Source organism: Xylaria bambusicola, assembly GCF_022495145.1.
Source record: "Xylaria bambusicola strain CBS 139988 unplaced genomic scaffold F5B22scaffold_8, whole genome shotgun sequence".
Classification (NCBI taxonomy): Eukaryota; Fungi; Ascomycota; class Sordariomycetes; order Xylariales; family Xylariaceae; genus Xylaria; species Xylaria bambusicola.
In genome coordinates, this window is record NW_025953561.1 from 682,732 (window position 1) to 696,995 (window position 14,264).

General features: G+C 46.1%; 4 protein-coding genes across 4 annotated transcripts; 3 read left to right on the forward strand and 1 right to left on the reverse strand.

The window, feature by feature from the left end:
- Positions 1 to 1,462: 1,462 nt before the first annotated feature.
- On the forward strand, positions 1,463 to 3,350 carry F5B22DRAFT_595732 (synaptobrevin-domain-containing protein). The gene is made up of 3 exons (XM_047974166.1): positions 1,463 to 1,813; positions 2,296 to 2,527; positions 2,596 to 3,350. Exons 1-3 carry the CDS (start codon positions 1,706 to 1,708, stop codon positions 2,613 to 2,615), a joined length of 360 nt encoding a protein of 119 aa, XP_047833652.1. The 5' UTR covers positions 1,463 to 1,705; the 3' UTR covers positions 2,616 to 3,350.
- Positions 3,351 to 4,177: 827 nt separating this feature from the next.
- Positions 4,178 to 4,522, reverse strand: F5B22DRAFT_643811 (uncharacterized protein; the record flags this gene model as incomplete). Its single annotated transcript, XM_047978328.1, has 1 exon — positions 4,178 to 4,522. The coding sequence occupies one exon, from the start codon at positions 4,520 to 4,522 to the stop codon at positions 4,178 to 4,180; it is 345 nt and encodes a 114-aa protein (XP_047833653.1).
- Positions 4,523 to 8,470: 3,948 nt separating this feature from the next.
- Positions 8,471 to 11,527, forward strand: F5B22DRAFT_545558 (uncharacterized protein). The gene is made up of 3 exons (XM_047972891.1): positions 8,471 to 9,743; positions 9,808 to 10,504; positions 10,580 to 11,527. The coding sequence occupies exons 1-3, from the start codon at positions 8,740 to 8,742 to the stop codon at positions 11,195 to 11,197; spliced, it is 2,319 nt and encodes a 772-aa protein (XP_047833654.1). The 5' UTR covers positions 8,471 to 8,739; the 3' UTR covers positions 11,198 to 11,527.
- A 580-nt stretch (positions 11,528 to 12,107) lies between these two features.
- On the forward strand, positions 12,108 to 14,149 carry F5B22DRAFT_595736 (phosphotransferase enzyme family-domain-containing protein). The gene has a single exon (XM_047974167.1). The coding sequence runs from the start codon at positions 12,719 to 12,721 to the stop codon at positions 14,111 to 14,113; it is 1,395 nt and encodes a 464-aa protein (XP_047833655.1). The 5' UTR covers positions 12,108 to 12,718; the 3' UTR covers positions 14,114 to 14,149.
- The last annotated feature ends 115 nt before the right edge of the window (positions 14,150 to 14,264 follow it).

Consider the following 14,264-nt stretch of genomic DNA (forward strand, 5'->3'; position numbering starts at 1 on the left):
ATGAGGGTTGAAGAGAATGCGTGTCAGAATTGGCCAGCTCCAGCTCTGATTGAAACAATGCTCTCGTATCCTGGTGAAAATCATCTGGAGAATTAGGTAGATAATGAGCCTGATCGAATACCTAGTTGCCGGCGAAAGTTCCAAGCTACCTAGGTCTAGGTATATATGCACAATAACGAGCCATGTAGTGAATACCTAGGTCAACTAGGTACCTGAATTATTGCTTCGCATGATTCCATAAGTAGCAGCTATCTTCTTCCGCGTCAGGTGAGCGGTCTGGCGACGGCATTACCTGTCTCAACGTTCTAGAATGACTGCACGTTGATGAAGAAGCATTATCTAATTGTAGGTGTATCCCGTACCACCGTATCCAATTGACGGCGGACAAAGACCTCGTGATTGGAATAGCCATGGTTCGTTGGAGACGGGATTCAATGGGTAAAAACCCGGCGGCCACACGGGTTGCTTCAAGCCTCCGTGGCCGCGGCGCACGATATCTCTACCAAAGGCAACATGAGGTTACGACGTGGTATATCCGTGGTTATAACGGGAAACGAACATCATGACATGCCAGCAGGCAGCAGAATTATCGCCATCACTGAAGATGTTTCGTTCCGGTGACAAATGGCAATTCCTAATACAGCAGTAGCCTGAGCAGTCAGATTTGCCATAGCAGCTATGATGGCAGGTTGATTTACCTGTATTGGGTCTAGCACCAGAAACCCGCCACAAATTATGTCACGGGAGATACCAGTACGAAGTAGGTAGACTGTTGAGAGGGAACGTGCAAGCACAGCCTCGCTCGCTTCGTCACCACCCAACATGAAGATGAAGAAGGTGAAGAAGGTGCCTAGACTGTGACGGATGGAAAAAAGCCGGATGTTCCTCACCTTTAAATCGATACCTTACAGTAATATACATGTTGTGTATGTATGTATCTGTAGGTACCGTTCTCAGTTCTGTCGAAGCTCAGTCCAGGCCACGCCGCCCTACTGTCCCTGGTACCACGTTGTCACCTGCTTGATTTGAGTCTGGAACGCTGGGCCGGCTACCAGCTGCCATGTACCTAATGTACCCCATACCAGCTCATACTAATCAGATACTTCAATGCCGTTTCGTCGCACCACCACCTACGTTCATACATACATCTATCTCGCATAGATCGCAATACATAAAATCAGATTGATTTCGCTCCATCACGTAGAGAGTCGCATGTGGCTGATAATACCGTAAATGGATTTATATATCAAGAACGCGAACAGTTCTCTCAATAATGGCGGTGCGTAATATGGAGACCTGGAAATTAGGTACATGTATTCCGCTGGAACTCATTGGGTTCAGAGGCCAGAGAGGCTGTGTGGAGCCCGCCAGAACCCCTGCTCAGCTGTCTCAGAATGGAAACGCCTTCTTAGCCATAGCAACCTGCTCGCCTGTAAATTCATCCTGCCAGCCCCAACCTACCTGACCTATCTACCTACCTACTGTTCCAATTTCATCCATCACCTCGTTGTCCAAACTCATCGCCCATCACCATCCAGCCACCGTCCATTACTTGTTATTCCGTCCATATCGCTCGTAAATTTGCCGCTTCCATCCGCGCGATAACGTCTATCTGCGCTCTCGATCGAACCTCTCTCGACCGTGCCAGAACATTGAAAAGAACCGCGACTTTCGCTTAGACCCAGCCGCATCTTCCGTCGTCACCATGTCCGGCCAAGACGCCCCCTACGATCCCTACATCCCCAGCGGCCAGGCCGGCGCTCCTCAGCAGCAGCAGCAGGGCGGCAATGCCAGAACCCAGGCTTTACAGGCTGTAAGTTTATCTTGTTGATGAATGTCTCCATGTTTGATGGATCTCTGCCCGGGCTGCCTGGATTTCGATGATGCGACAAACCATCCAGAGTCACGCAACGAACATCGGCACTCGAGGTCCCGAGTTTAGGTTCTTTGAACGACAAGTGGCACTCAAATGCAATGTGTGCCTATATTCGTGATACAGACGCTAGATTCTCTACACACGATATTGCGATGCACGATTCTAGCTATGGTCGCAAGTCGAAGCTTCCCCAAACTCAAAACACGAGGCCTCCAGTCACCCATAAACAACAAGCCAGTCGGATTTAATCGACTTTCGAATGCAACCAATACCACTATCATGTTGCACTGACATGGGGTTTTCCGTTGGATGTACAATGACGCATTATTATCCGCTTCCGATGTCGATACAAACATGCAGCCCGGGAACGAGAGGCTTGGTCAAAGATAGCGTCTCTCAGGAAGCTAATACCTCTGTAGCAAATCGATGACACTGTCGGTGTTATGCGAGAGAACATCAACAAGGTGTCCCAGCGTGGTGAACGACTCGATGCCCTTCAAGATAAGACCGACAACCTTGCTGTATCTGCCCAAGGCTTCCGTCGTGGCGCCAACCGAGTGCGCAAGCAGATGTGGTGGAAGGACATGAAGATGAGAATGTGCATAATCATAGGCATCATCATTCTTCTAGTTATCATCATCGTCCCCTCCGGTAAGTTATGATCCCAAATTGCAATCCCATATAAAGCGTTGCAACTCTAACATTCATGCGCCAACCAGTCATCCTCGGTGGCCGGTAAGGAATAAAAACAAGGAAATATGGTAGAGTCGCCATACGACTTGGGTATGATGGCCTAGAGAAAATCTGGGCTGTGCTGGATTGGTTTTGATTGTTGCTATGATGATGAATTGAATCTGATTAGGCTATGAACTGGCCGGGTTTTGCCGGTCACACAAAGCACGACACAGAGGAGTTTTGTCCTTTTTGGTTTCTTATCGGCTTTCTCCAAATTAGCCTTCATGGAGCAAGGATTGCTTCTAACTTATTACCATGGCCAAGTGCGCACGGGAAAGGCTAGAGAGAGCGAGAGAGAGAATCAACCTTGTATGTACTACGGCGTGGCGTTTTCCCCTAAACCCCATTAATTGATATACCTCACGACCCCTTGATTATTGCTTCCCGTTGCCTACAATCTTGTTCAGTGGAATGTCTATTTATTGTCAGATGCTTCATGTGATGTTGAAAATACTTGATGCAGTAGCTAGGTAGCACGATACCTGGGGTGCGTCACAATATTCGAGGCGAGGAGAAACCATTGGGGTGTAGTTGTTACTATATAGATAGATCGTTTTTTTTTTTTTTTTTTCATCTCTCGAGACTGTAGTGTAACATCATGTAGCCGCACTCTATCATTTAAGCGGCATCTTGAATTGTAGAATTTCAGTCCATAGATAAAACCTATAGAAGCCAGCTAGTGTAATTCTGTTGCCGTAAAGTTTTAAGAACTACCTACATATATGTATCTAATTTGAAGGGTTAATTACATCTAATAGCCGTTCTAGCTCGCTATCGCACCATTTATATTAGAAATGGCTTCGAATTAATGGTTGAATAAGTAGTTGACTAGGTAGTTAACTAGGTGGAGGGATGGTCTCATCTTTTTCTGACACTGCCTCGGGTTAATACATCCAGTTGTCCCATTTAAGCGAAGCTCGGTATATTTCATATAGGTCTGTACAGACCCCCCTACGCAACCGTAACAAGTGCCACGCACAGAAAAAGCCGTTATTGTCCTCAATCACCAAAGTCCACTAAGTCCACCAAACCAACTACCAATCTAATCCAATTGCCATAGTCTTCGCAAGGCCCGGTCGAAGGTCTATAGCCGAAGATCTTCGCGAAGGTCAGCAAGGGTCGAAGCTGAAGGTCTTCGCCGAGGTCAAGGGCGAAGGTCGAAGGTCTGGCTAGGTCTTCACGAGTGGCGTAGCCGAAGGTTTCAACGAAGGCTTCCGCCGAAGGTCAAGGCTGAAGGGCAAGGCTGAAGCGGAAGGTCGAAGGTAGCCAGAAGGTTGTTTGCAACGGGCCCAGCGAAGGCAACGAAGGCAGAGGGGTTGCAATTGACAATTCGTATAACTGTATCCGACTAGCCCAACGAAGGGGTCGTATGTTTGACTAGTTGTTTGTATGGTTGGCAAACGGTAGGTTCGTCAGACTTGTCTTCTCGTTTGTAGAGTTCAACAACAGGGTAATTACCTGAATTCGCCTATTGAGAATTCTACCAGTCTGTACAGATTACTCGTGCCTTTCGTCTGTACAGACTGTTGTATTGAACGAGGGGTTGGTCGCGAAGATCTGCACGAATTACTCGAAAGCCTCTTCGGCACAATCGGCCAGCTCGTTCGCTGAATCTTCGTCGAAAGATCCATCTTGGTTCATCATATAGAGGTCGTTATCAACCCCTAGGCAGAACCAAACTGTCTTTTCAGTAACAGGCTCAGAAGCGGAGGAGCTGGGTTCGGTCTGCGACAAAGACTGCGACAAGTACTGCGTCTTGGCTACGGGCGCTGGGTCGGAGCCGGAGGCCGCCAGGTGGTCATCATTGAAGATTATATCCATATTGAATATCAAAGCCAAAATAATATTATAAAAGGTATTGATCAATAAGTCCAATATTTGTTGTATAACTACACGAATTTGTATACTCATCTTTTTCTCATCTAGCTTTTTTCAGTCTATTATGATCTGCTTTGGTCTTTCTTTCTATGCATGTTAAACATGTTGAAAGTAGCCCAAGTTAGGAAGCCACGTCGTGTACAGTACTAGACTAAGGGGTCCGAGGGGCATCGACAAGTCTGTTTATATAGTAGGATTGACAAGGTCACTCCCTCCTACCTATAAAGTAGTCAACCTAAATGTAATGCTCTTATACCTTTCTCACGCATAAATGGGGGCTGCCCTCTGTTATATCGGAGTAGACCAGCGCACTTTCCAGTATAAGGCGCTCTCAAAGTGAATCTAGCGGCGGTTTGCTAGTGCCCACGACTTCTCGGCTGTGGATCGTTTAGATGCATTCTCTCTGTTTAACCCTCAATTGCATATATAAGAGGTGCCCGCGAGCCCGTAAAAGCACTGAATGGGCAGGTTTCGCTTGTTGGCGTCTCGCTGAAAGAGCCTCTAGACTTTCGCCTGAGTGATGGCGTTAGATAGATCCCTAATTTCAATCTCCGGAGAAAACAACCCCCGCACTTCGAGATCTGTATAACATGAAAAGTTTCTTGTGGTAAATGTCTTTGAAAATGCCCTCTGGATACCTAACCCTCCCTATCGTGAAACGGGGATAAAGCATCTGATAGAGCCCTGAGTTGTCGTGGTAGCTTTTGTCTTCAACAAAAATATCATCCTCGCCAATAATAGGAGAGACTGAGTGTTGACAAAAGTTTCGTCGATCAAAGCCACACCCTGGTCCCCGTTTCGCAAGATCTTTTAACCATTGTCCGACAATGGCCCTCTCATTTTGTCCAGCTGTGGTTTTTGCAATAATGGTCGCGGCTAGATCAAAACCGAAACAGGCCAACCATCGGCAGAGTTCATCAGCGTTCAAGGACATCATCCTGTAGAACATCCCACTAGGGCCGTCTTTGCTTTTCAGATATCCGCCCACATTGGCAATGACATTTGACAGCGGGCGCCCAATAAGCGTGAATAGCTGTAGGACTTTCTGACAGATCAGAGTCGCCGCACTGGGCGAGCACAGCCTTATACAGGGAGTCGAAGTATGTCTCCACGCATGATATAGCTTCTATATCCGACTGTCCGAGACCATCCCTAGGCAAGCGGCGGCGCAATTCCCAACGTTTATAACAACCGTAATAACAGAATTTACATATTAGCTCGTACTTTAAAAATGCTCTCAAAAGTCGACGTCGCTCTGTGTCGTTGCACTGGGCTATATCAAATCTGGTACATATTGTACGGTTTTAAAACGTTAAGTGACCTTCTGGTCCTGGATGTGGGAGACATAAGTACTCCCTGGAGGGGCAAGCAGCAGTTGCTTTCGTAAGATAATCTTCGATAAAGACGAGCATTTGCTGGTACAACTTATTAATATCCCTGATAAGCTTTTGATTGTTTTCGCTTATCGGAGTTTTTTGTTTTTGTTTCAGAGGGTTAGAAAACCTCCGCTTAGACCATGATCGCCAATGAATAGAATTAGCGGCCAATTGAGATGGAGATCGGTAAGAGTTGTTATTTCGAGGAGGAAACAGGATGATTTCCATAGCATCCTGTACCATGTCGTCATCGAGGTCAGCCTCAGTAACAAGTAATTTTCGGCTGACATATTCTTTATGTGCCATGTACTGACCTAGCATGGTAGGCGAGGCTTGGATAAGCTGTTTGATTGAGTGCTTAAAACGGATGGAAATAAGAATCTCCAAGCGAATTTCGGCCGGTAAATTGTTGAACGGATCCATTATGACCTTCCTAATAATTAATGGATTCTGATAGAAGTGATGTTGGGTGGATGTTAATTAAGGGAGTGGTGACCAGAGTTGACGTCAGATGGGAGAGAAAAGTCAGTAATAGAAGTAGGGTAGTGAATAATCTTTTGGTATCCGATTGAGCAATTCCTTTCGAGTACAGCGATTAGGGGGAGGTCGGTGTAGGTATGTTGTGGTGTGGTAGAACTCTTTATACCTTAGAAATTCGCCACAAAGTGGCCACTATTGAGGGCTATGAAAGTTTAGCACTTATAAATGAATGAATATTCGAATAAGCGGTAGTTACAAAATGTTTAAAAATCTAATAACATAAGGGTAAGCTATAGGAGATATCCCAAATGTATATAAACATTAAGTTTATACTAAAAAGGTTGTTTCTTACTATAACTCCCTATAAGGTCTACTGCAAGGTTCGCTATATAACTATTAGAGGATTTAAAATTACTAAGTTATCTTAGGGGAGGTATAAGGCACAATGAATATCACTAACCCTCACTTCAAAAAGTATATATGCCTTGTTTAAAATATACTTATTAGGGGTGTTTTAATGTTTTAAAAATAGTAGGTCTGGGCTGCCGTTTTTGGTAGAGCAAGTCTTCAATGCCTTATAACCTAACAGTGGGCTAAGAATTAAAAGTAAGTAAATTGTATAATAATTCAGTTATATCAATTTATAAAGGGACTTTATGAAGTTGTTGGAATTGTAACTTTAATATCTTCCGAAGCAATCAAGTCCAGGTGCTCGAACTCGAGCGAAGTATAATCCATATAACCAACAAGAGCCCGAAGCTTATACGTCCCAGTATTAGCAATGGCAAAATTTTCAAAAGCCGCCTTAAAGCGTTGGCATCCTTCCTTTGATACTAGTTTTCGCATTTGCACTGTGCGATCTCCGATGAAATTGTACGAAGGAACGGCTTCTCCATCAGAGCCCAAGAGAACGAGAGAACAGATGAGGTCCCCTAGCATAGAGGCTGCATTATCTTTGTAAAGGATGGTTATACGAAATGCTTCCTCCTTGATGGCATTTTCGAGTGGGGTAATTTTAAATAAAAGCGACGAGATATCTCCAGTACTTGGAGTTAGGCACGAGCAAATTAACGGCCATGAAAGAAGTCAACTGTAATTAATACGTTGTTTTCCGCTCTTAATTCAGAATATTCATCGCGATATTGCCTTCTATATAACCAATATATCTTCAGCGTGTACCACTGATATTTATGCTACCCAGACCGAATTGCCAGGGGCTCATAGAAACACAGAGATATTGTATGAAGTGGATGGCTGTAAAAAGGCTCCGAATATCATTCTGCCTAGCCCATACCCAGCAAGATACCTGCTGCTTATCAGTGATTTGCCTTTGGCCAATTCATTTGGAGCCTCACCGATTCGGGCAAATGACTGTAGGAATGGGATTAAATTAAAGACTAAGCTCTATTACAAGGGATAATTTTCTTGGGGCAAAGTAAAGGGGTATACGTCGAGGCGTAGTTGCTGTAGCGGAGGGATGTAGGAACGGGAAAGCTACCTTACGTGGGATTAATGTCGCACTGCACAACGTGTACTCCGACGACTTCAAATTGTACGAATCGCCGAGCCAATTAGAATGCTGTACGGCCTCTCACCATTTAAGTGTTCATGACTGACAACAATCAATGTATGGAAGCGTTGCCTGCTGGTGTAGGAGGTTTCTTGAAGCGGTGGATTCGGTGGCACACCAAATACTTGCATTCAAATTATATTTCTAAGGAGAGTGGTATGTTTGAAGCATTCCCTCTAATGCGTGTAAGGGCAAAGGCACTCAACGAAATGACCTAAGTGTCTAAAGGCCGTGGATCAAGAGAGCCAAGGGTGTTTATATAGTCCGTCTATTTCTACAAATGTCTAGCATATTGTGTGTAGGTGGCATTTTTCAGGTAGCTATCGGTGAAATACTTGTCGGCACACATGTGGGATGGCCCCCAATGGTACATCGTATTAAATGCTTCAAACATATTGCTCTCCTTAAAAATATGATTACAGAGTCAACGACAGGCTAGCATCATCTGAGGCTGGGAGCCCCCAATAATACATCATGTTACATGGTTAGCAAACGCCAGTGGCTCTTCATGGTTAATCAATGAAAGAATGCTGCCAGCTCTGTAATCAGAACCCCTAAGGCATTATCGTATGATTCTAATTCAATCACGAGCCATTACACCAGATTTTTCTACGTAGGACATTTAAAGACACCTACTAGCTAGCTGTCTTTCCTCATTCACTCTCTAACATTGCCTCTTTCTCGAGACTGCTCGCCCAAATATACTTGGAGTATATGCCTTCAGATAATTAATTACATCTGAAATCCTATTTCCCTCGCCAATCGTCACAGACCTCCAACATCGCAACCAAGACGTCTAAGACCAGTACAGAACAGGACGCACCATGGTAAATCTACCTCAATCAGGGAGCACATATGGGGCTTATCCTGTCTACACTGGCTTCTGGACAGACTGGTCTCGGGGAAAAGTGTTAGGTTCAACGCTGACACTGACTCGAGAAGACGCTAACTTGCTCATTGCCTTTGTCGCTTTTTTCCTAACAGTTGTAACCGCACAACTATGGTCGATAGCATGTTTCGCTTCTCATTCTTTTCTCTCGACGCAAGATCCTCGAGACATGTTGCACCACCAACGACAAGCTATTCTTCGCAACAACGGAGCACCAGCCGGTACAGCCCTCACTTTGATACGGCTAGCCTGGGCCTGGCGGCGAGGCTCGGGGGTTGTCCGCCGAGTCGTTCCTCTCTTCGCATGTACTATTGTACTGGCTATCGGATTTGCTGCCGCTGCTGGTTTCTCTTCGAGAATTGCCCTGGGCAACACCGTACTCCTCAGCCCTCGCAATTGTGGGTTTTTTAACACCAATGTAGGCGTATCTCCGGATACGGAATCAAACATTATATTGCCCTGGCAAGCGAGGCAATTTACCAAAGCTTCAAACTATGCCGAGCAATGTTATTCCACAAGCGGAACAGCAGCTGACTGTTTGAACGGGGCATACGTGAAACGGGAACTCGCTGTCTCTGTCGACAAAAATGCTGTTTGTCCATTTGGCGGGAATATATGTCCGAGTAATTCATCCAACATCCGATTGGATTCAGGCTTCATTGACTCTCATTTCGATCTCGGTGTAAATGCACCTCCGAATCAGCGGTTCCAGTTCAAAATGGTCCTACACTGCGCCCCGCTGAAAACGAAGGGCTATCGTTCATTCCACACCAGGGACAACCAAACAGTTGCTCGTTATTACTACGGGAGTACTACGTATAGCAACTATACTTACGAGTATCGCACACCTGACCAGTTTATAACCGCCTCGATCGTAGATGAAAATCAGACTCAATTAGTCCCCTTGCATGAGTTTCTTACAAATCAATACTCTCTCGCGTAAGATACAATGTGCTGAATGAAGACGATTGTTCAATCACTAACAGTACCCGTATCTACATAGCTCATCGCTCGCGGCGTTTTACAATGGATCATACTCAATATTAGATTCGAGTTCCAGTTTTCTTCCCATCCCTGAATTATCTAGCTACGGATCAGACATCTATATCATTTTTCTATCGCCTAACCAAGTTTTATTCCCACAGCCTACAGCTGACCCGTGGTATAACAGCTCGAAATCGGGATCTCTCTGGGCGGAGGTCGTATACTCGGACCAACTTAATGAGAGCTATCGTGGGTATATATCCACGGAAGCTGCTTCTCCCCTTGGATGCACGCATCAGGAGCAATACTGTTTTCCGAAGCTTCCAGGAGGACAAAATTGTACACCACTTACAGGTGCTCGAGATTCTGGTCTTGCCGTTCAACGGCTTGGCCTAAATAATGAAACATTGAACAGGTTGTTCTGGGTCCATAACTCTTTCATCGCTGCGACACCTACAGTCTTCCAGACGGTAGGGATTTTAGGGGGAGGTTCTTTAAACTCTCGTTTTAAATTATCAGGGGAGTTACAAGGCTTTCTACCTCCAGACCAGTGGCAGCTGGATGTTCAGAATTGGAATTCCATCGTTCAAGCTTTGTTCCAGCAATCGATGATTTCGACTACTCTTGGAGATTTACCAGAGTTCTCTGATGCTGACGCTGAAATATACGTCGTACATCCGGAGTCAGATGAAGAGAAGACTATCTGTTCAAGCCAGGTATTTAATTACCAACAGCATTCCTGTGCCCTCTGCCTTTCAAGACTAGACATACTGATATCAGTTGTCAAATAGAAAATCAACAGCGCCTACCATGTCTCCTTTAGCGTCGTTGGTATCGCGGTCATAGCTATAATTGGGCTCTTCGTCATTGTCACATCTCTCACCGTTGAGTCCATCACACACTTCATACAAAGACGCCTGAAGCGGAGCGCATATCGGCGTCTAGAATGGATATCTACGGGAACACTACAGCTTCAACGACAGCTTTACGAAGCCCATGGGATTGACGAATGGAGAAACTGCGATGAGGCAATACCTATTCTAGAAGAGGAGGGTGCGCTACTGCCGGTACTAGACATATCAGATGAAACGCACCCTTTAACGAAACGGAGATCGCAGTTCATCAGAGATCGCAAACAACCCAGTACAGAGGGACCGAGTGGGACAGAATTGCCAGACGTTCCTGAGACGCCGGACTGCCAAGGCAATCGTTCTCAAGAGATGACTGCCATCGAGCAACATCAGTGCGAGGCGATACAACATGATACACTGATACGCACTGAGATGGTCCCGGTGAACGAGCGCACAAGCAGCCCTGACCTACCCATAGTCGTCAGCGAGCCACGAGACTACAGGGTGCCAGTATCGGTCCAGGAGGCTCTGGAGCGTCGAACGAGCACCTACCCTTAGCATGTCGAACCGTCATTCTCCATATCTCTCACAGATGAGGGATCATGGCGTGCCCTGGAGCTCTTGAGAACTGCCCAATACAACAACCATTCAGTTCTATTACACATGTCTGTTATTTTCTATCTCATGTATTAGTATGTGCGGTTTGGTTTAAGAAGATAGTCGGCGCCGAGATCATGGTGTTGACCTCTTAACTTCTAGCTGACTGGTTGTCGTTACTTGGGTGAATTAGGGGTGGTTGCAAATTAACTTAGTGAGAACAATTGTATAATGAAAAGCGTCTAGATAAATATTCTATCATACCGTAACTATATACTGTTGTTGATCGGCAAAATTCCATCCTAGTAGTATTTCAAGGGCGACCGACTCTTATCTCTATATCAGCCGTATGAAAATACATGAGATGCCTGTGTGTGAGAATAATTGTGATTCGAGATACCACGTCTGGGAGGTGTAATCCAGGGGCTGCTTAAAACACATTCAGGCAACGCTTCATACATTCTTATATTCAAGAAATGAGAGGATGTGTCTCATTCATATGATGATCATTGGGCTGTCGTCACACTACCACAGCACGCTTCTATGGCGGTCTACCAATTGTTCAACAGTCTTATACGAGTGTGTCGTGAACGGATGTCAGGTGGTATGGTTGGGATTCGGCTAAGATAACTACTTTCGAGGTGACCGATTTGAGTTATATGAGTTTCCGATAATAAACAAACAACTCCATTATGAATCACATCTCAGCTTTGTCACACGGTAGGCTTGTCGTCCGGGGGAGATTAGGCGCTGTGAGTAAAAACCGATGCACCGGGTACTCAAATACCTAGTAGTACTGCTATATATGCCAACAGGGGCAAAGAAACCAGCTCCATGACATGTTGTATCTTAAAAGCTTCGACTGACTAGGCCCTAGTTCTATGGCTCTGTATGGAGAGTTGCCTCGCCGCATAACGATACGATAATGTACAGAAATTTGAACATGGTTGTGATCATTACCTAGACCACTCCCAGAAAGCTACTTAGCCCCCAGTAGAGGTTGTGGTACAAGGCGGAACGAGCGATAAGAAAGCGCCGACCTGTTGAATAAGGTGGCGGGCAGGGAGACGGCATGATTGTGTGATTGGGTAGAATCTGATTGTCTAGCCTAGAGCACCATGCCACTCTCACGTTCCTCGTAGGTAGGGCCTCGCTGCAGATGACAGCGCGTCGGCTGGAGCAACCATAGCAATCTTCGCAGGCTGCACCAACCTCGACCGATTAAACTCCAAGTTGAATAGGTATAGCCACTTTATCTCGCTATGTTTTAACGGCGTAATTGCATTTCCCCCGTGCCTATTCTAAGTGATACATGTTGGAAAGGGCGCATAAGGCCCCACCATCACCTGCTTCACATGTAACTTGGTGTGCGACTGTGAAGGACACACACACAAATTACCAAGAGAACCATCATCTCTTCTTCGCCCTTCTTAACTTCGCCGCTCTCCATCGCGCTGAAGGCCTTTGTATGAGCTCCAGACTATGCTCAACATGGCTCACGAAAGCCAAGATGGCTTGGAATGGGAACACACATTGTTTAACATCATACCACACTGGACACGAGAACCTTCAATCTCAGCCATCGAAAAGGTGTCTCGCCAAGAGCTGGAGATACCGCCCGAGGACCCTTGCCATGTCTCCTTCTACGCATCGGGCGCGTTCAATAAACTTTATCGGGTTGACTACGCTGGTCAGTCCTCGCTCATGAGGGTCACTCTACCTGTTTATCCTCACCATAAGACACATGGCGAGGTGACCACCCTGCGATGGTTGGGAGATAACACTTCCGTGCCCGTCCCAAAAGTCCTTGCCTTTGATGACTCCAGAGACAACGAGATCGGGTTCGAGTGGATTTTGATGGAGCTCATGCCTGGTTTGTCGGCCTACCAGAGATGGCGGATGATGACGATGGAGCAGAAACAGCTCATGGTGAAACGGATGGCCGAAATTCAAGCGGAACTTTTCTACTACGGCAAACTATACCTCGCATTTAAGGACATAGGGACTCTTCATACACACACAGCAGAGGAAGTGGCCGACATGCCGACAGCAGTTACTCCCGGTACCATTGTCGCACATGAATTTTTCATAGGGGATCGCGTTAAATACGATGTTCCGCGAGGCCCTTTCCATTCTAGCCACGACTGGCTTGAGTCACTGCTGAAAGTTGTTATTCTTGAGCAAAAAGCAGCGTTTGAGAAGGCAGAAGATGATGAAGATAGGGAAGGTGCTGAGGAGGTTATAGCCACGGCTCGCCGCTTGCTATCTATCTTCCCCAGGATCTTCCCCGAGGCCCAGGAGATAGCCGCACAGCCGACTGTTCTCTGGCATGACGATTTGAACTTGCGCAACATCTTAGTAGACGAGAAGGGAGACATCACAGCCATTGTGGACTGGGAATGCGTTACAACAGTCCCCGTTTGGATGACTGCCAATATGCCCAAATTCCTTCAAGGGACAAGTCGCTCAGAAGAACCAACACGCAACTGGTACGCCGACGAGACACCCTCAGAGCTTGCAGCTTCGGTAAACGGCGATGATCCACTTCAGCTCGACAATGAAGGCAAATGCTCGTCCTACTGGAGGCATAGAATGGAGTACGAGGTGACACAGTTGCGTGAAGTATACAAGAAGCGCTTGACGGAACTCTGGCCCGAATGGCCTTCACAGAATGACACTGTCAAGGCCAACTTTTATGAGGTTGTCATACAATGCAGCGATGGGTTATTCACGAGGATGATCAATAAGTGGATTGACCGTTTCGAGAGCGGGAAGATGATTGGATGGGATGAGCTGTTGGAGGAAGTACAGCAGCCAGTTATTTATGGCCAGGAGTCTTCAGAGCCTCAGCCCGACAGTGCCTTGGACGCGAATTAGGTTCCGTAGCTCAACTACAGGACTGCTTTCCAAAAGAGACAAATGCATGCCTAGATAGGGGTTGATAATTCTAACTATAATTCTAACTCACCCGCGACAATAGTGTTGTGTTTTATTGCTCACGTGACGCTGATGATACCTCACATATGTA